At 37.2% G+C, this 22494-nt stretch overlaps 1 protein-coding gene and 1 pseudogene across 16 annotated transcripts in view; one reads left to right on the top strand and one right to left on the bottom strand.

Moving 5' to 3' along the window:
• The window catches only part of PRPF40A (pre-mRNA processing factor 40 homolog A), a 58074-nt gene extending 36081 nt beyond the window's left edge, over positions 1 to 21993 (bottom strand). For 4 of the 16 annotated variants that reach the window (XM_014458007.2, XM_023756113.1, XM_014458006.2 and 1 more), the window contains exons 1-5: positions 21193 to 21827; positions 19992 to 20123; positions 5545 to 5625; positions 3851 to 3881; positions 2470 to 2483 (exon numbers count right to left, since the gene is read on the bottom strand). In XM_014458007.2, the coding sequence (XP_014313493.1) occupies positions 2470 to 2483; positions 3851 to 3881; positions 5545 to 5625; positions 19992 to 20123; positions 21193 to 21594 (660 nt within the window). In that variant the 5' untranslated portion in view covers positions 21595 to 21827. Of the gene's footprint in view, positions 1 to 2469; positions 2484 to 3850; positions 3882 to 5544; positions 5626 to 18295; positions 18376 to 19991; positions 20124 to 21192; positions 21829 to 21972 lie in introns of those variants that run through there. The other 12 variants (XM_023756115.1, XM_014458005.2, XM_023756117.1 and 9 more) reach the window with 11 other exon arrangements.
• On the top strand, positions 906 to 1966 carry LOC111826546 (annotated as a pseudogene).
• Positions 21994 to 22494: the final 501 nt, after the last annotated feature.

Genomic DNA, 22494 nt, shown 5'->3' with positions numbered 1-22494 from the left:
AAAAATTTCTTGCGTCACGCCACGCTGCCAGTCCCGACCCGCACTTGAGGTTCGCACCTTTTACTGCTCCTACCACCCAGGCGTGATTCGTCCAACCACCATCAGTGGAATGTGAGTGCCTGTTGCGTGCTCTGATTCGCCCTTCAGGGCTCCTTCACCTTCCCCCTGCTCCTGAAGGGGCAATTGGGGCCAGCAGCCGCCTCTCGCACCCACTACCAGCGACAACCCTGATGGCACTCACAGCTAGCGCTGGAGCCGCCACTTGCACCCGCTTTTGGCCCCCAGCGCCAGTCCCGATCTCTTGGCGTCATCAGTGGGTTCAAGCAGCGGCGGCTGGCCTTGATCGTACCTGAGGGGCAATTGAGGCCATCAGCGGGTGCGAGTGGGGCCAGCACCATCAGCACATGAGAGCGACGACAGTGGGACCGGGGTCTGCGGCAGGAGGAGCTGTGCTGGGGTTCAGAGGATGGGCTAAAACCTGCCCGTGCCCACCGCAGCCTTGCGGCCCACAGTTCCTTTCAAGGTGCACAAAATTAGTGTACTGGGACCCTAGTAGTTAATAATACTGTATTTCATATCTAAAAATTGTTAAGAGTAAATCGTAACAGTACTCATCACAAGAAAAATTTTTATAATTTGTATGGTGAAGAATGTTAAATACGTAACTTATTGTGATCATTTCACAATGTATACAAGTACTGAATCATTTGTTGTATACCTAACACTAATATGTTAATTAAAATAAAAAAAGATGAAGAACTTAAAGGGAATGACCATAATCTGAAGCATACAAGTAACTCATATTTGTGTACCTGAATCTAAAAAGAAAAGTAAGCTTTCAAATAAATACGTAATATTTTTGGAAAAGTTTAATAGAAAAATATGAAATGTCACTCCTCCTAAAATTGAAATTAATTACTATCATTAGCCAAAAATAAAAACAGGGCTTTTCTCTGCTGATAGAGCTCTTGCAAACATGGTGAACGTTCCTAAAACCCACCGAACTTTCTATAAGAAGTGTGGCAAGCATCAACCCCACAAAGTAACATAGTACAAGGGCAAGGATTCTCTGTATGCACAGGGAAAGCGACGACATTATGACAGGAAGCAGAGTGGCAATGGCGGACAGACTAAGCCAATTTTTTGAAAAAAGGCTAAAACTATAAAGAAGATTGTGCTGAGGCTTGAATGCATTGAGACTAACTGCAGATCTAAGAGAATGCTGGCTATTAAGACATGCAAGCATTTTGAACTGGGAGGAGATAAGATGAAGGGTCAAGTGATCTAGTTCTAAGCTTCATATTTTGTTTTATTATATGACAATAAAATCTTGATATGTTCCTAAATTAATTAATTAATTAATTAATTAAAAAGGCACTTACAATGAAAAAATACCAAACAGGTATGTTATAACCATTCAACTTTTAAAGCAAAAGATACAAATTTAAAAGATTTATATATAGTTCACAATTAAAAGTGTTTCTCCCTAATTTAAAATATTGACATATATGCAATCAATTCATAGCTTTTACATTTCCTAAATCTGGGGATAACAGCTACCTCCAGGAATGTAGTTTTGAATAAATGAAATTATACATATAAATTTTTTTTCATTGATGTTTAAGAACACAAGCAAAAAAGTCAGAGGCTAAAGAATGGTACTATTAAAAATAGGTATAAAAAGACATTTTTAGGTGGTCTCAGGCTTACAGTATTTTCCAAGCACACCACAAAATTGTTTAACAGTATACCTACACAGAAGCATTAGCAAAAGAACTAAAAGATACTATCTTGAAAGCAAGTGTTGAGAAAAAAAACTGTGGCACAACAATATAATTATTCATTTCCTAAAGAAAGTCAAGCAATTATGAATATTCTATCTTTCTGACACTGTTAAGGAAGGTACAAGAAAAAAGTATTATTATTATTTTTTATTGATTTCAAAGAGAAAGGGAGAGGGTGACATAGAAACATCAATGATGAGAGAGAATCATTGATCAGATGCCTCCTGCACGCCCCACACTGTGGATCAAGCCCACAACCTGGGCATGTGCCCTTGACTGGAATCAAGCCCAGGACCCTTCGGTCTGCAGGCTGACGCTCTATCCACTGAGCCAAACTAGCTAGGGCAAGAAAAAAGTATTTTAAACTACATTAGTTTTGTAGTAAAAAACAATTATATATTTGTACATAAGAGTAATCTCTAATGTAATGCTTAACTAAAAGTTTACCAGGCTAATTACTATGCACCTACAAATTTCATTTTCCTTCTAATTGTGATGGGCAGAATCAAATCCTTGATATACATTGGATTCCCATTAGGTCCCATCAAAATCAGTTTTCAATATAAATCATTCACAAACCATTTTTCAACATTGTGCATGGAAAAAGTTAGTAAATATTTAATACAGAAATAAGAATATAACAGGCTAAATTACAATGAAATAAATATCTTCCAGAGGTACTTACTGTGCCTGATGTACCTAAAAAGAAAAAAGAATATTTATAATGTAATAAATCATGCTATCCTTAACAGTTGAAAAATACTTAATATTATTTCTGCCAAGTCATTCCATCATACTAAATATCCTAATACTGTCCCATATAACCTATGGTTATGTACTTGCTATTTCCAGGAAATAAACATCTATAGTGCAACGATTTTCAGAATCAAGTGGCACATTGAACTTTCAATCTGCAAACTCAAAGCTGGTTTGAGAAGTATTCATACATATGCCTTTTGTTTCTCTTGTTCTTGCTATTATTAGGTGTTCTCTTTCTCTGCTATACTACTAAAGTACTTGAAAAATACCTCTCTAATCCTATGCTTTAGATTTCTAGCAAGTTCAACTATCTAGGGTCCACTGAGAACAATTAAAAGAGGTCACTATGACATCAATGGTAGAGCCAAGGTATTAAAAATAAATGTTAAGTAATTTTCCAGGATTATTTAGGGTAATAGTAATTAGCTCCAGATATCTATATACATTAAAATATTACATGAGTTATTTCAGAACATCGTTTCAGCTTAAATCATGATATTTGTGCAACATCTTAAAAACATCAATTATGTCCCCTAGAAACCTGTAGGAAAGCACACTGTGCATTTAAATATGTTGTGAACCATGTTTAAAACAAAAGTTTAGGCATAATCACGGGACAAAGTTTAGCATGTGAAATACTAATTTATGTGGAACATCATTTACTCATGGATAAATGAAGAGTTGCTATTACATATTATAACCACACTAGTCAAAACAAATACTTATTGGTAACTGGCTGAAGAAAAATATTATCATAGGACTTACAAATTGCAGTGACTACAAGGACCAAGCAAGGTAACAAAAAAAATAACTAAGTATTCCAGAGGCCAATAAGAATGCATGTTCCACATGAAGTGCTACCCATTCTACAATGTTTGCTGATACAATTATGAGCTCACCAGAGTTGTTCATTCGATACTCTGAGACCACTGTAAACAATAAATATTCAGATCATCCAATTTTTTCAGAGAAATAAAAATCTTTGGGCAAAAAGATAAATTCAAACTTTATGTAAAGTCAACAGACTTTAAATGTTAGCAACTAATTACAGAATTTAAAAACACTGTGTAGGCCAAAGTATATCCATAGACCAAATTTGGTTCCAGTACTCTTGATCTAAAATTATAGTTTCTTATGGATTCAATTATGAATGTTATTCCTATTTCCCACTGCCTTAAAAAAAGAAAAAGACAAAAATCAGGAGCTGATTATAAATCACAGGAGATATTGCCTTCATTCCTCATTATAATATGGTAGCTACTATTCAAAGGAAGTGTAACATACACCACCATAAACGGTATGCATACCTGCTGTCATATCCATATTATTTACTCCTGGCTGTAAGAAGAAAGAGAAAATTAATAATATGCACCTTGTTTAAACTGTATTTTACATAAGTCACTCATAAAGAATAATCAGTTCCCTCTATGTATAATTCTCAAGCCACTGACTCAAAGATTTTTTGTTAATTTTAGTGGTCTCAGTTCCCTGAACTTGATATAAATTATAAAAAACATCAGGAACCTGTACTTTAATCTAAGTGTTACATTTATATGACCATCAATTATATACAGATCAACAACTCTTCAGTCACAACTCTGAAATCCAAAAAGCTCTGAAAACCAATTCATGTTTGACATCAAAACTCATTAAAGTAGCAAAACCTGACCTGAATGAAATGAACTATTTAGTCTTTATTTGCCCCACGTCAGAGTAAATATCCATGTTTCCCTATGGAAATACTGTGCTAGAAATTATAGGGCACTGCCCAAGACCCCATAGGAATTTTTAACATAATATATAGTATATATAACTTATTACTCTATAATATTAAAAAAAATCTGAAATATATCTGGTCCTAGGGGTTTTGTATAAGATACTACAAACTTAGCACTCCAATGGAGTATGCCACATCTGTTCATTACAACCACTAGGCTATCACGTAATAAAGAAGTTATACAAATTTGAATATCATAATGATTTATATATTGCTATACTACCCAGTGTTCATAGTTTTGATAAGTAATGTGCCACAGCTGAAGTCTCAAAAAGTAATGGATTTCAAATGTAATCTTTTGATTTCTAAATCTAGAATCTAGTATTAAATCACATTATTTCAATTGGTACTCAGTAAAGCACGTCTACTCTTTAATATATTATAATGCTAGCAGACCAATAAAATATTTCTAGTTGACAAATTTGCTTTTTAGTATTCCAGTCTTATCTAATGTGTACAATCAATTTAATAAATAAAAATATTCATATACTATAATATAAAGGGAAAAATGGAACTGCTTATTCAGGAAGCTAAAAATAAAACTCCACTATAATTCCAATGTTACATTACAGTACTCCAGAGGCACTTAAAAAGCTAACAATTGCCTATCAAATACATATATATTATCTATACATATAAAAGTTTAAAATGCTAAGTGTCCGACCAGTTGCTATGATGCACATTGACCACCAGGGGGCATATGGTCAATGCAGGAGCTGCTGAGCTGCAATGACTTGGTAGCGGCAGTTCTTGGGTGACGCCCCTGAAACCAGAGAGGAGGGAGTCCAATTCCTTGCAGGGCCGCGCATTTCTACCTTCAACTGTGGGTTATGTTGTTGTTGGGGCACTGTCAGCCCCGAATCTGGTTTACTGCACACTTGCATTTGTGCTCCATACCCTGTATGACAGCAACTTTGCAGAGTGCCCTCTCGCACTCTGGGACCCCTCAGGGGATGTTGGAGAGCCAGTTTTGGCCCGATCCCCACAGGCCAGGCCGAGGGACTCCACCTGCCGGAGGGACCCTATAGATGCCAGGGAAGGACCACGGGAGGTTGGCTCCAGGGTGTGTCCAGCCCGTCTCACCTTGTCCCGCCCCGCCCCGCCCCACTGGCCACCTTCTAATTAATTTCCTTTCAATGTGCAGGAATTTGTGCACCGGGTCACTAGTTTAATGCATAAAAGTAATCAAAACATCACAGGAAATAGTTATTTTTACAAGATTACCGGTAAGGCAGGCTGCATGGAAGCCTGAGACATATGAGACATCATCATTCCAGGCATTACTGAAGACATCATTCCAGGCATCTAGAACAAAAGTAAAAAAAAAAAAAAAAAAGGTTACTGCATAAGACCAAAGCCCTTAATATGACTTGAAGAATCTATGTACAACTTAAGATTAAAATCCAGTGAGCACTATATTATATAGGTAATATGCTTAGTAAGTGCTTGTTGAATGAATGAAGTACTTCATCAATGATCTATTTTAATACTTATTTGATAATTACTATGTATAGTCAAAATTATTTTAACAAACTTAAAAGTTTAGGCAATTATGTTATTTGTAATCTAAATTTAAGAATATTAATTTCCTTTCAATTTTAGCTCAACACTCATGCTATTCTCCCTTTTTTGGAGCAAGACAAAAACTTTTTTTCCCCACAGTATTTCTCACCTTTGAATTTTAGTATCTAAATTAAATAATTTTATAGCAATCTGGTTCTTTTAGATCAAAGGTGTTTAAAATTCAGTGGTTTTTAAAATTACATAAAAATCTAACTTCTCGAATACAAATCATTTATAACCTCACTAGTAAAAAAAAAATTAAGTATATACATAAATATCTGAAGAAAAAAATATTAGTTTGGAAGCTTAATCTAGTATACCAATAACTGCCATCCAAATTTACAAGTTAATCTTTCCTACTAAGCATGAATAAAGATGATGAAGAATAACAGATTTTCAAAGGATTCCGACCTATGCTCATGTATATTAGTATAATTCCACATTATAATTTTGATTTTACTATGAACAAATCTAAAGAAAACATGGAAGGTGATAAAAATTATATACAATCATAGGTACTTAAATAAATAACCAATTATTCAAAAATTTCAAATTAAATGAACAATTTGAGAAATAAGAACCAAAAGAAATGAACATATTAGTCAATAGGAACATATACATGTAAAGTTACTGAAGATAGACGAGACCACCCACACACTGAATTTTATTACTTGTGAAAGTCAAGTCATCAAGCAAAACCAGGCTAAAGTACAATTAAAATGAAGTAGAATGGTATTTATGGGTTAAAGGGAAAGTTTTTTGCTTCTCAAAACATTAAATAAACTGTTTAAACATCACTGAACAAGGACTTAACAGAAAACATGTGACTAAAACTTGAAATAAACATTCAAATAATTCTTTAAAAAAAAGGTGCAGAATTTGAAAATCGAAATAACAAGCCTCCAGCACCCACACTAACAGAATAACAAAAATAATTTGCACATTAAGAGAAATAATAAAAGAGATCAAATGAGAACTAGGCTTGTTCCCTCTACTCCCCAACCCCTACAGACACACCCTCACATTAATTTTTCATTAGGCTAATAGCAAAGTAGGTTTGAATTCTGTAAGTACTAAGTTACTGATTATGGTGAACCTGCTGTTTAAAATGGTCTGTTTATAAAATCAAAAACTAGTAAAACACCAGTAACTAGAATTCTAAGCTGAATTGAGGAACTGAAGCTTGGAAACTTAACAGAAAAACAAAATCTCTATCATGCAACGATTTCCACATGGTAGCACAAATGAATGTAATTTCAAACTGAAATACTCTGACACACAAGTAATCAAATCCCATTTAAAAAACAAAGCACAAAAGTTTAGAGACATGGCCAATGACACAACAGATAGTATATGAGAATCATTAAAGAACAGTTTGCCCTTGGCAAGGTAGTTCAATTGGTTGGAGCATCGTCCTGTACACCAAAAGGTTGCATGGGTTCAATCCTCGGTCAGGGCACAAACCTAGGTTTCGGGTTGGATCCCAGGTCAAGGTGTCTAGGAGAGGCAACCAATAGATGTTTTTCCTCTCACATAGATGTCTCTCTCTCTCTCTCTCTCCCACCCTTCCTCTCTCTATAATTTAAAAAGGTGACAGAATTTTCTCAATTGTTCTTCCCAAACTTCCAATTTTAAAACATCCAAAAATTTACCTTTAAGACTAGAACTCATGATGTTGGTTACAGAATGAGATTTAATTTCAAATAAAAAGATAAATTCTCACTCAGTACCTCTGTAAATTCTTAGGAGCAGCAACTAGTTAAGCTTGTTCAGCCCAACATTTGGAAGATTCTTAAACTATTCCAAAATTAAATAGATCATTAATATAATTTTAAACCAAAACTGTGATGCTATTCACATGAAGCCAAAGAACAAAAACATAAATATGCAAAATACGATGTTTCTTATGAAAAGCTATTACAAGAGTTTGACAAAATAACAGCTCTTCCAGAGGCTTGAGTATCACAAACAAGCCTGATTCCCAAAGCCTGAAGAATCCACTTTGTGGAAATGTTATTTGTTTTTCATTAATTCTACAACACACGTAACATGGACATGCATGTCTAACTGAAGTTGAATCTTTCAGAGGATTTGTGCTGACTTGGGCCAATAACTTGGCAGCAACATAAATTTGAGACTATTGATCTTTTTCTAAATTATTTTATTTGTTTTAATACCACACTGATAATGGAAATCTAGGCTGCATTATCAGTGTGGTTCCAATCCCCAAAAGTGATTTTCTTTCCTCTGCCTAAGTTTGAGACAGCTAAGCTACTTTGCTGTCCCCTTTTTGATGATAGGTTTCTTTCTTGTTTCACATGAATAGAATAGCTCTTTGGTGTCCCAGCTTTATTTGTTGAATATTTTAGACTTCTCACTTTAGGCTTATTTATTCTCTCTCTTAGGGCACCATAATACAATGGAGTGTCTTATGATTGATGGCACTGTAACTTCAATGAAATGGGATATTGGCTCAAAATGGTTAAAGAAAAAATTCTTAACCTAGTTGCCACAATACTACAACAAATTCCATCAGCCAGATCATTCAAGTTACAAAGTCGTAGTTCATGTAAGCTTTGTGTGAAGCACATTATAAAATCACAACCATGTAGCACTTCACAAATTTCCATTTAAGCTACTGAGGCAAATACATTAAGTGCTATAATTAAGAATTGGATCAGAGAGAACCGAAGTGTGAAAGACATGTATTAACTCAAATTTGATTTTTAAAAACCATTCTATAGTTGCAAATTGATTTAAAAAGTTTGATTTTTGCTTTTTTACTTGGTTCCCTTTAAATGTGCCAAATTCAAACTCCACAATATTAGTACACTCTACAGAGGCTATTAAGTGTACTATTTATATATATATTTTTCCTTTTTACTGAAAATACTGGGGTGACATTGATTAAAAATTATACAGGTTTCAGGTGCACAATTCTACAACGCATCATCTGTACACTGTATTATAAGTTCACCACTCTAAGTCAAGTCTCCTTCCATCACCATTTATTCCCCCCTGTACCGTCCTCCATATCCTCTCCCTCATCCTCCCTTCACAATCACCACACTGCTGTCAGTGAAGTTTCTTTTGCTCAATCCCTCCACTGCCCGGCCAGCCCTCCAATCCTGACTCCCCTGACAACTGTCAGCATGTTCCCTATGAGAATGTCTCTACTTTGCTTGTTAGTTCATATTGTTCATCAGATTCCACATATGAATGTAATCATACGGTACTTATCTTTTAGATAAATTCCAAGTAGAAATCGCTGGATCACAATGCAATTACATTTTTAATTTTTTGAGATAACTCCGCACTGCTTTCCATAGTGGCTGCACCAATCTACTTTCCAGCCAGCAGTGCATGAGGGTTCCCTTTTCTCCACATCCTCACCAACACTTGCTGTTTATTGATTTATTCATGATAGCCATTCTGACAGTTGAGATGGTATCTCGTGGTTTTAACTTGCATTTCTCTGATGATTAATGACTTTTCATGTCTCTATGTCCTCTTTGGAAAAGTGTCTTTTGCCCATTTTTTAATTGGATTGCTTGGTTTTTTTGTGTTTAAGTGTACTATTTAAAAACAACTTACATCTATATCACTAACTCACTTTATGAACAAATGTATGAATGAATAAAAAAATAATCTTTGAATAACTGCAAAACTACATTTTGTAATTTAATTAAATAATCATTCAACTGGAAATAAACAAAAATACTCCTAAAGAATATCCCTTTTTCAAGCTGCATCTTTCTTTTTTTAAAATTGATTTGAGAGAAAGAGAAAGATATCGATTTGTTGTTCTGTTTACTTATGCATTTATTGGTTGATTCTTGTGTGTGCCCTGACCTGGGATCAAACTCGAAACCTTAGCATATAAAGATAACACTCTAACCAACTAAGCTACCTGGCTAGGGCCTGCAGCACATCCTTAACCAAAGTAAGTGGCTGCATTTTGAAACAATCATTTAACCTTACTTCCTTTCCGTTCATCTACAATTATATATAAATTTAAGACACTTGTCGTTTTCTGATATAAGAATCAATGATAAACAAAAAAAGACAAAAAAATATTTGCACAAACTATTACCACATGAAATAGAATTTTACCATTTAATAAGTCAGTTGCCAATATTCAAAATTTAGTTTGCTAGATTTTAACATGGAGAGTTTAGAATTGACTAAGTCCAGCTGACCCTTGAACAGGTGGGTTAGGAATGCCGATTTCCTGGGCAGTTGAATATCCAAGTATAACTTGTGACTTCCCCAAAAATAACTACTAATAACCTACTATTGATCAGAGCCTTAATAACATGGTCTACTAACAAATATTATGTTATATGTATTTTACATGGTATTCTTACAATAAAGTAAGCTAGAGAAAATGTTATTTTAAAAAACCGTAAGAAAAACACATTTACAGTATTTGTTGGAAAAAAATCCCCATCTAAGTGGACTTGTGTAGTTCAAATCTGCGTTGCTCAAGGGTCAACTGTATATTCTTTCCTTTCAAATTCCAAAGAGGTTAGTTAGCTTAATGACAATCTCACACCGCTATACAGGGAAGCAGCCTAGTAAGCTATTTTGTCCTTACACTCTGGAGTCAGACTGTCAGCATTCCTATACCAGCTTGGCCACTTACCAACTGTGCAATCTTGGGCTAACTTACTTAACCTAGCTGGGTCTCAATATCCTCACCTGTAACATGGAGAAAAATTTACTCATATGATAGTACTGTTGTAGGGCATCAAATGGGAAGATACACTTAGAAGGCACTTAGAACAATGCTCAATAAATGATAGTTTTAACTCAGAATGAAAGTATCCTTTGTGTTGCCTCTTATCAATTCCCTGTCTGATAGGCACTTTGGTTCTTTAAAGACATCTAGTAAAAATTGTTAATCATCATCTTCAGTAGAAATCAACACATGTAATGACAGATAATAAATCAATCTTGTATTAACATCAGTTTACAGCTGGCTCTGAAATGTTACTGTACAATTCACTTAATTCTCTAAGTCTTACCATTACCATCTAAAAATTGTGGACATTCATCTAGTAGTCAACCTACTTTTCGGAGTCAGGAGAATCAAATTTAATAGAGTATATGAATCTCTGAAAGTTGTTTACAAACATGGTGATAATTCTCACACAGATTAGGTGCCACAAATCCTATTCCCTGAAACCTTAAAAAAAAAAAAAAAAAAAGCCCTGGCTGGTAAGTTCAGTTTGACAGAGCATTGTCCCAATACACCAAGATTGTGGGTTCGATCCCACATCAGGGCACATAGAAGGAGCAAACAATGACTGCATACATAAGTGGAAAAACAAGTCCATGCTTCTCTCTGTCTTTCTTTCTCTCTCTCTCTCTCTCCCACCCCGCCTTCCCCTCACTTTAAAAGTCAATTAAAAATATTTTTAAAAAGACAAAAATTGTGAAAAAGGGCACAGGGCAAGTAAATAGTTTTAATTATTCAGTACTACTTAGCCCATTCTCTCTATTGAACCTCAAACTAATTTGTTCAATGAGGGTACAGAAAATATAAAGAGCCCTAACTGGTTTTGCTCAGTGGATAGAGCATTGGCCCACAGACTGAAGGGTCCTGGGTTCAATTCCGGTCAAGGGCATATATATACCTTGGTTGCCGGCTCAATGCCCAATAGGGGGTGTGCAGGAGGCAGCTCATCGATGTTTCTCTCTCATCAATGTTTCTAACTCTATTCCTCTCCCTTCCTCTCTGAAAAAAATCAATAAAGAAATATTTTTTTTAAAAAAGAAAGAAAATATAAAGAGAAAACTACTGGGTAGGAATATGTGACACAAAAACTTAAAACCAGAGCTGAATGAAAATGAATGGTACCATTTTATTTTTTAAAAGCTCTAAACATACTGAAGATAACACACAAGTTGTAGTGTCTCAATTAAGTCATATAGAATCAGACTTTAAAACACTCTAAAAAGTTGTCTAAGCCTTCTTTTAGACATAGGCCTTCTAGGACACAAGTATGGAGGGACACAAGACTATTATTACTGTATTCTCCACCAAGTCCTTTAAACTTGACTCAGTATGTCTAGTTAATCGTTATCTATTTGTCCACATGAAACTTTATTTTCAATTTTTCTCAACTGTGGGCACCTTTAGGACAAAGAGCATGTCTCATTTATGTATGGATTACTGGTGCAGAGGACAGTTACACAGACAGGAGAAACTCAAACACTTGTAGCAGATAAACTTATGACCAGTCCTTAATTCTGCATAAGGAAAGAGAAAGCTGCACTGGCCAGTGTTGCCCAGTGGACAGTGAGTAAGCCTGGGCACTGAGGGTTGAGGGTTCGATTCCCAGTCAAGGGCAAGTACCTGTGTTGCAGGTTGGATTCTCCTGGGGCACATGTGGGAAACAACCAGTCAACGTATCTCTCTCACATCAATGTTTCTCTCTTTTCCTCCTCCCTACCTCCTTTCTATTTTCTCTAAAAAGCAATGGAAAGACTATCCTCCAGTGAGGTTACCAAAATAAGGAAAGAGAAGCTAATTTTCTATTATACGGAACAAATATATGATCATAAATACATAATGACCTTGAAATTACTGAAAAATCTTTTTTCAGAGAAGTAACAACTTTCTTGATACCACATGGACAAAGAAATTATACCAAGCCCAGTTGTTCAAACAGAAACTTAATGCCCATTCATTAATCAAAAAGTAATTTGAAAAGTCTTACCCTAAACAGAACATCAAGACCTAATGAGTAAGATCATATTTGTATTGTACTGAGAATTTTATTTTTTAAAAACCCTCAAAACAGTCCTTACTTGCTGATATGTTTAATCCTTTAAAGAGAGAGCATCACTCAGATTTAGAGAAGATTCAGATTTCCACTTTGAGTGCAGTGCACCAAGAAAGAAATAGAAGCAGATTTTCAAGCCCATCACATAAAACACTACATCTTTAGTAACCACTAACTACAATTAACTTGTTTTTTAATAAGTAAGGTAAACATGTGATTACTTGACTAGAGAAAAAGAAAAATATAAAACGATTCATCTACACCAGGAGTCCTCAAACTTTTTAAACAGGGGGCCAGTTCACTGTCCCTCAGACCGTTGGAGGGCCGGACTATAGTTTAAAAAAAACTATGAACAAATTCCTATGCACACTGCACACATGTTATTTTGAAGTAAAAAAACAAAACGGGAACAAATACAATATTTAAAATGAAGAACAAGTAAAGTTAAATCAACAAACTTACCAGTATTTCAATGGGAACTATGGGCCTGCTTTTGGCTAATGAGATGGTCAATGTCCGGTTCCATATTTGTCACTGCTAGTCGTAACAAGTGATGCAAGTGTGCATCAGTTAGTCTAGATCTGGTTGGAGATTTCAGATGTTTCATTCTGGAAAAAGGCTCTCCTAACTTCAAAAAAATAGACCTCCTAACTTCAAAAAAAAACTAAATCCTAACTTGTTCTTACCTCGGTCCTCAGGCAGCAGCAGGCTCTGCACAGGCAAGCTCGTGACTCATCTGATCACACCGGAGACTGAGAGGAGGAGTCGAGAGACAGGGAGAAGGAGGGGAGTCGGAGAGTGCGGCGCACATTCCACAAATGCCACTGCAGGCCGGGATGAGTCGGCTGCTAAGCAACAGGCAGCAGCGGCAAAAACACCTGGCGGGCCGGATAAATGTTTTCGGTGGGCCGCATGTGGCCTGCAGGCCATAGTTTGAGGACCCCTGATCTACACTATATATCCAAATGTGTAGAAGTATTGGGACAGCCAAATGACCAGTTAGATGAGAAAACAGTTTAGGCAGGTATCTATCTGAGTAATATAATGCCTGTTAAGGTTCTTGCGTGGACAGTATCTATATTATTCATCTTTACACTAGCACCACACTTAAATATCTATCGACTAAAAGACATATGAAGGTATAAAAAAAAGTAAGAATGGAAGACTAAAAACAACTTCTGAGACAAAAATTTACTCATTCCTACTTACAATAAAACTTAGACCTATTATTTCTCAAAAAAAAACCCCACAAAAACACAGTACACAGCTATGACATATACATACATATCAAATCTTTACTATTTACTGATATATTACTTCATGATGACTCTGAAATCATGTCATCAAGATTTCTAAGAAACCCAACTAAAAACCAACAAATTAAAAAAAAAAAAGGTTAACCTACGGACATTTACTTGTTCTCTTTTCTTTTTGATCTCACTACTTACTGAATACCAATTTTGCACTCTATAAGCTGCTTCATTTATGTGTGTGTGTTAATACTAATTTATTTTGATGTTCCCTTTTTCTAATAAAGAGTAGACAAAATGAATAAGTGGCCCTGTTTCAGCATTTCTCACAAAAATGCTAATTCCATGCTAGAGAAAGCAAAATAAACAGATAACAGAAGGGTAACAGAGACCAGGGAAGTGAAGGAGAAGATGGTCAAATAAAACTAAAAAATACTAATTGAAAACAGTCTTAAAAGGCTTCTGTAAGACTTTTCAGCATTTTTAGAAAATACTGGGTTTTATGACACTCAGAGGGGGGAGAGGTATAGTTTATTCTTCTAATAATACATGATCTTAGATCTCTTCAAATACTCCCCATACTTAGAAACACTACTCAAGCTAAAGTCTTTAAATAGATGAGTTCATATTTAAATGAACTGTTATCTAAATATAATGAAAACATATGTATCTCCTAGCATTATTAGTAAAAACTATCACCTAGCTCAGTGGTTCTCAACCTTCCTAATGCCGCGACCCTTTAATACAGTTTCTCATGTTGTGGTGAACCCCAATTTCATTGTTACAAATTGAACATAATTAAAGCATAGTGATTAATCACAAAAACAATATGCAATTATATATGTGTTTTCCGATGGTCTTAGGCGACCCCTGTGAAAGGGTCGTTCGACCCCCAAAGGGGTCGCGACCCACAGGTTGAGAACCGCTGACCTAGCTGGTATTACTCAGTGGTTGAGCATCAACCCATGAACCAGGAGGTTACAGTTCAATTCCAGGTCAGGGCACATGCCTAGGTTGTGGACTCCATCCCCAGTAGAGGGTATGTAAGAGGCAGTGGATAGATGATTCTCTCTCATCACTGATGTTTCTATCTCCCTCCCCCTTCCTCTCTGAAATCAATTAAAACGAATACATAAAATAAAATACATTAAAAAAACAACAACAAACTATCAGAATTAACTATATACACAGCCCAAAAGTTATACAAACGTATTAGGTCCAAGGCAATCTATTTTTTTTTAATAAGTACTTGCCTGGGTAATGTAACTGTACAAAGAAAGTTACCTAGATTCAAGAATTATAAGCATATAACCTAAAAAAGTTTGTCAGTGGCTAATATTCAATGTAAGGGCATGGATTCTGTAAGTAACCAAAAGGGTAATTCCAAAGCAATAGCAACAAATCAATTTATCAAATCAGTCATATAAATCTAAGATACCAATACTTTAAATTTCTCTGGAAGGCCTATATTCCCAATCATTTTCCCCTAGAGTATGGAAAAATCTGTGGTAAAACTTCTTAAAGAGATGATCATCAATGAAGTCATATAGATAAAACAAAGATTTGCCTGTAATTTTAAAAAAGCAGAGATGAGTATTCACTTTACTCACTGAAAATTTTTTATTATTTTCACCTTATTTATCTTTCATTTTTGTCAAATAAAAAAAGCAACAGTAAAAAGGCAGACACCAAAAACAAGAGTAAGCGTAACAACGTGAAGTTACATAGGTAACCACTGAAAACAGTCACATGTAGCATTACTGACTGGCTTATACTGCAGGAGAGTATCTGTGTTTCATTCATTCAACAAGTATTTTACTGAGCACCCATAATGTGCCAACAACTGTGCTCAGCATCTATAGAATTCTTTAAAAGTACAAAACATAGGCCCTGCCCTCTAAGAGCTTACAATCTATTACTTGTTGGGAAGACAAAGCAAATAAACCTTAAAACCAAACAAGTCAATAATGAAGTGCCAAAATAAGTGAAACAGTAAGAGTTCTTAGGCTGATTACATAGGATATTATAATAATTTGAAGGGGAGGTGTACACTGGACAAAGATTGCTGAGGACCTCCTGAAGAAGGTAGGACTTGAAGGGCAGAACTAAGGTAAGTAAAGTTCATGGTGGTAATGAGCTGGGGGCAGGAGGGCAAGAAAGTGACAGCATGAGCTCACTCTGAACTAATACAACACTCAATATACCATGAAAAGACCAGCCTAGGTTCAGATTATGGAATGTGAAGACATGCTGCTCAGAATTGCACTTTGAATTATACTATCCTTGAAAGTTAAATTTAGATATTATGCTACAGGCACAGAAAAGCATTGGGGGTTCTTGGACAAGAAGATAACACATTGAAATCTAAGAAAATTTTTTGTGGGGTAGGCTTGAAGTAAGAAAACCAGCTAAAAAGTTATTTACTAAGAGTATCCAACCAAAGACAGGACTGTAACAACTTGGGCTCACATGACAGCAAGAATAGCAATAAGATCTGTAAAGCCTGCCTTAACCCAATAAAAGAAGAAAATAAAACTCCTCGGTAAAAAGTAATTACTTATTTATGTTTATTGAACAAAAGCAAAAAAAAAAGTACAAAATAATTAGAATTAAGGCATTACTAAAATAATTTTATTTTTATTTCCTTATCATACAATCTCTTACATATCAGCTACTCTTATCAAGTAATTTGAATTGAATCAGACTGTTAGAGCTGAAAGGGACCTTAAATCTTTTACTCTACTCTTATTAAAAAAAAACAAAAAACACAAAAATTAAGTATTAAAAAGAAAAGAAACAAAGCCAGCTAGGACTCCCTCCTTAGGCTTAAGTGAAGGCGAATCATCTGTGATAAAGATGGAAGAACTTGCATGTCCTTTGTATAGAAATAACAAACACTTTAAAGGCAAAACATTACCGACTATAGATACAGAGGAAGAAGAGGGCCTCACACATAATTATGTCTTAATTCAAGTGTCTTCTGAAAATTTGAGTACTGCCATCCAGCAGAAAAATTACTTTATTAATATGGTTTTTAAAACCAGTGAAACCATTACTTAATTCACATACTATTTTAAAGTTTATAACACTTATAAGGTCCCTTCCAACTGTAAAATCCTACAATTCTATGAAAGTAGAAGCATAACTTTCCCATATGAAATTAATGTACAGTAAGAAAAGAGGCAAATTTAACCTACAGGACAGAAAAACTTTAAAGAAATTTTGAGCTCCACTGATAATTCAAATATTTGTTACTAAAAGATTCAGGCTGAATTCTAAAAAGGGCATTCCGGATTATCTCTTGAATAAAAAATAAAATAAAATGAACATAATACTTTAATTTAAATTAACTTGCTGCATTTGAAAAATTATAAACTCTGGCTTCTATAGATTGTTATTCTGTCCAGTCTGTATATTAGTTTACAAATAAGGTTTAAAATTTCATGTTATGTTCCATAACATATCACAGACCATAATCATTTAGAAGACTGCCACCAATTTTAGTCTTCAGCTGGTCCCAGAATGAGACCTTACAGTGAACTAGGCAATGTAGATGAAGGTTCCATAACTGTCAGTACCAACATCTAAAGAATTTGTGAATTCATTTTTTAAAAATTGGATGGGCAGGATACTACCAACATTGTGTCACTGCAGTGAACTTACAAGCAACCCTACTTCTCATTATCTTCTGACCACTTACTACTCATTAATACGTCTGAGAGTGGGTCAACAGAAGAAATGATGCAGAAAATTATCAATTTTTATTTTTAAGGTAGTTTACAGCTCTTTAAGTTAGATTTCCAGATTACTTGAGTATTGAAATTACCCATGCCCTCCCAGTCTATTATCAAAGCTAAAATAAGAATTAGTTTTACCAAGACTTGAACCCAATATTTGTTAGTTAGATATTAAGAGGAAAAAAGAGGAAGAATCTTATTTTAAGGAAAAACAATGGGGATTCTCTTGGGACCCTCAGAGCTAGAATCCTAAGACATTAATTATCTTAACAGTAGCCACAGGGAGAGACAGACTTCTAAACATTTAAATAGTCAGGTACACTTAAAGTCACATGGCGTATACTAGTCTGGGGAAAAAAGTAGAAGAAAACCACAAGGTGAACTTCAGAGTACATGAATGGATGTGTACCAAGTAGCCAGTAACCTTACTAGGAAAATGGTCACTAAAGTAACTAAAGAGAAAGGGCCATAGTGCAAATTGTGACCAGCTTATGTCAATGAGATACACAGAAGTACTTAAAAAATAAAATAAAATCTGCAATTTACTAGAAATGACTAGCTGGTATCTTAGTTTTGGTAGTGCAATAGCACCATTACAGCAAGGGTAAGCAGGTCAATCCCTTGCAAAACTTACCTTGATTGGCCCAATGGAAACAGAAGGCCCCAGAAAAGAGAGAAGCATCTGGCAGTAGCAAATTGTTTTATTTTATCTTTCTGTGGAAAGAAACTAATTTTAAATAAGAACCAGAGCATTTAAAGAATAAATATTTTTTAAAGCTCATTATCTAGTTAGAGCAGCTCTACTAAGAAAACAAGAAGAGCTCCTTGCTGCTTAGAGATGGAAAGAAACAGAAGAGGAATCAAAGTTGTTTCTCCATCACCTAGGGAGTTTTAAAACTTGTGATATTCTAGAGCAGAGGTGAGGAATATCCAGCCCTCAGGCATTATAAAGCCCTGGAAATCATTTGGTCTGGCCCTGCCAAGGCATTAGAGGTGAGTTAATTAAATGTTTGATCAAATATAGCAGGGTAATTTTTAAGTTGATAATTTTGTATGGCCTGCAAATGATGTTATAAATATCCAAATGGCCCTTGGCAGAAAAAGGTTCCCCACCCCTGTTCTAGAGTAACAGAATAAATGATTCTTTTATTTAAAGAACTCCTACAGGCAGAATCTTTGGGCCTTGTGCCTTTGAATAAAGATTTTTATACAAAATTAAGGGCAATATTCCACATAAAAAAAGAAAAGCACCTGACATTAAGCCCCTCTACTCTTAAGGTAGAGAGACACAGAGCAAGCTCCTTCTCCACTACAATTTCACCAATAACTTAAAACTATCAAGGCTTAACTGCTTATCAAAGTAAACTATTAATTAGCAGAGTTCATACCTAATTGACTGGCTTTCCAAAATATTTCATTATCCTAAAGTTTTGATGATTTATTGAGATACTCAAATGGAAAGAAGCCAGTCACCAAACTAATTTTAAAAATGAAAGCATTGAAATATTTTTTAAAGCTCATTATCTATTTAAGAGCAGCTTTACTAAGAAATATTAGAACCTAACGGGCATAAAATTATTCACAGTAACTAAACCTGTTACTTTTCTTGAATGCTTCTCTAGGAACTCAGTTCTATTGAATTCACTGAGCCAAATCAAAATCTTTTGATCCAAATCACTCCCACAAAATGTCAGCTTTCAATTTATGCTGGAGATGGAAGGGACAGCTCAAAGCAGGAGTGCAGAAGCAATAAGCATTAAAAGAAAACAACAACACAATAGTATAAGTGGAAAATGAACTACCTATTTGGCACTGTCCTATTAAGAATCAAATTAGAGTAGAACATACCCACCTCCACACCCCCACACACACATATACAATGAGGAAGCTATTTCAGAAATAAAATTCATTTAAACAGCCAAAGACCTAAACAATTGCAATTTTCAGATTCTATGCATTCACATGGTCCCCCGATAGAAATTATGTTGACTTATCAGATGTTTATTCTTAGAGCATTAACTTCAATTGACATACTTGTAGGAAAAAGTCATTAAACTAAAAAGCCTACATTTACAGTGTTACTTTTAAATTAATTTTAAAAAACCACACAACCTCTTAGTTTTGTTGCAGTGAAAGTAGTTATTTTATACAGAAGACTTCATATATTCAAAATGGTTAGTGTCATGATTCAACATTTCACTTGTTTGAAAACATTACTTCGACATAAACTAATCCTTAAAAAACTACAAGTTTTGACCCAGATTTTGAAATCTTGACACAATAATACAACAGGCAAAAATAAAAGCAAAATAAAACAAAAACATTCTTACTTGTCCCATTGGTGGACCTCCCATTGGGGGCATCATTTGTGGCATCATTCCATGTGGTACAGGAGGCATATTCGCTCTTTGCCCCATAGGGTGCATTCCCATTGAGGCATAATGAATGCCAGGATGCCCCATCTGAAAAGTAAGGACAATTTAAAAACGAACAAGTAACAATAAATACTTTTCAAAAAATCTGATTTCAACAAATCAGTTAAATGCAGCGATGTAACATTAGGCTAAAGTGTGATTTAATTATTAGGGTTCGTTTATACGTTCTTATCTTAAACAAAATGCACGTCACCAATACTTATAATGAGCTGTAACTAACCAAATCCCAGAACAATAGGTAAAAAAATAATCATTACTGGACAGTTAGATCTTAGTTTTAAAGCACGCTGATTTAATCACTTGCTAATTGACTTGCTAAGTTCAGAAGTCTAAGAAAGCCATTTAAAAATTGTTATGAAAACAACTTTGTCCTATATCACACAGATACAAGACAGACAGCTATTGTTTAAAGCCACTTATTCTTAAATTTATTTCTAAACTGATTTTTAAGCTTTAAAACGCTGAAATTACCAAATTAACTCAGATGAGGGCTGGTCTTATAAAACACAAATAGGGGTATCCAGGGACACCTCACTCCTAAAAAAATACACATACTACTCTCAAATATAATCTTTAGACGGGTAGAAGTACTTCTGCCAAAAAAAAAAAATTCTTATTCCAAAACTGAGGTCTGTCATTCACACGACATGCCAACAATTCACCCATTTTAATGCGCTTTTGTAAGACAACTACCGCCTTTACCTGTGTGTCCATTGGTTCCAAGTCTTAAAACCAGCTAATTATCGCCTGCAAATTCTCCCAGCTGTGCACCCTACAGATCTACAGATACCCCCACCCGTCTTGGCGGACTCTTAAAGCCTAGAGAACCCAGTCGCCGCCTCCCCCTCCCTCCTACCTTGGGCCTGCCCCTCCGAGACGCTCACCGCGCTCAGGGCCCAGCACCTCCGCCGCGCATCTGTCTACGCCGGGCCCGCTGGAAACTTCCAGGGTCCCGCATCTTTCCCTTTGTGCATCCCCGCCCTCCATTTCTCTCCTTCGGGGCACGTCCCATCTCGAGCTCTTCCTCCGTTCTCTCTCCTCCTTTTGGAGAAAGCTTCCTGTCTCTGTTTTTCATTGTGCCGCTCCGATCCCTTACCGAGGGCCGTCTCCTCAGGAAGCCGTCAGAAGAGACCCAAGAGCTGGAGCAGAGGCTTGAGCCGGACAATCTCCGCTCCCCGTCCCCAGGACCCTGCGCGGGAGGATGGCTCTCCATTTCACTCACCATGAGGCCTCCACGCTCGGCTCCCGTCCCCGGCCTCATCATCGGGCTGTGACTGCTCCGCCGGCGGCCACTGCCGCTGCATATGCCAACAAGAAGCGATCTGAGTGGCTGGCGCCCGCTGGGGCCAAAGGTTAAAGGCTGCCCGGCACTACGGGGCGGGATCAGCGGGGCCAGTAGGCTGACAGGCTTTCCCGCTGTCCAATCAGAGTGCGCTTCCGACACGCAGCTCTGCGGCGATTCGCCCCCTGCCTCAGGCTCACTCGGCGTCGCCTGCATGGAGGGGGGGATAAGGGGACGGAGGAAGTTTCTGCGCCGAGTCCTCTGCCGGAAAAACTCCACCAACTTCCCCCCGGGAAGGGCAGACTACTGTGTCCCAGCTCTCCGAGCTTAGCCCGCCTCACCCCGTAGGGGGTGGGGCAGTGGGGACCTGCCACCTTCACCCCCCCGCCCGACTTACGTATGCCCCACAAACCTGAGGCCGCCAGGGGTAGGGTGGGGTAGGTGGGGTGGGGTAAGAGGCTTCTAGCGTTAGCGGGGGGCCCGGGGACCGACGGCGCGCGCGCGCGCGCGGGTGCTTGAGGCGGAGGGGAGGGGGAAGGGGGAGGGGAGGCCGAAGGAGGGGGTCTAAGGAGAGGGCTCGATCTCCGTACGCACCAGCTGGAGAGCGCGCGCCTGGGCGGGGAGTTGGGGGTGGAGGAGGCGTGTCGAGCTGCGTGGAGGGAAGTTGTGGTAGGGGCGGGAGGAACAATGCCAAAGGAAAAGAGGGATGGGAACTTAAGGCGAGGCGAGAGCGCCGACTGGTGAGCTGTCGTTAGTGAGGGACGCCGGGGAAGGGTGCGAGAGTAGAGGGCAGGAAGGGAGAAAGCAGGCAGGTTCGGGAATGTTAATCGAGGTGCACGGGCGGGCGCTAGGACCGGGCATCGGAAAGATGCAGCTTGGGGGCCGACCGTGCCTTCGCTTGCCTGGAGGTGACGCGGCAGAGGCGGAGGTCTCTGGCCGGGACGAGGCGCCGCAGGGAGGGGAGACCCGACTACTCCCTTCGGCCTCGACTCGCCCCTGTCTGCGCGGTCCGGTTCTTCCCTTCCCTCCTCCCGCCTGGGGGTCGTGCTCCGGCCCAGGGGTGTCCAACCTCTCCTCGAGCCCCATGGCACCTGCCCAGCCCCACTCGCACGCTTG

This window comes from Myotis lucifugus, unplaced genomic scaffold, assembly GCF_000147115.1.
Source record: "Myotis lucifugus unplaced genomic scaffold, Myoluc2.0 scaffold_89, whole genome shotgun sequence".
NCBI lineage: Eukaryota > Metazoa > Chordata > Mammalia > Chiroptera > Vespertilionidae > Myotis > Myotis lucifugus.
Note: the sequence above shows the minus strand (reverse complement) of the source record. Positions and strands in the feature narration are given on the sequence as shown.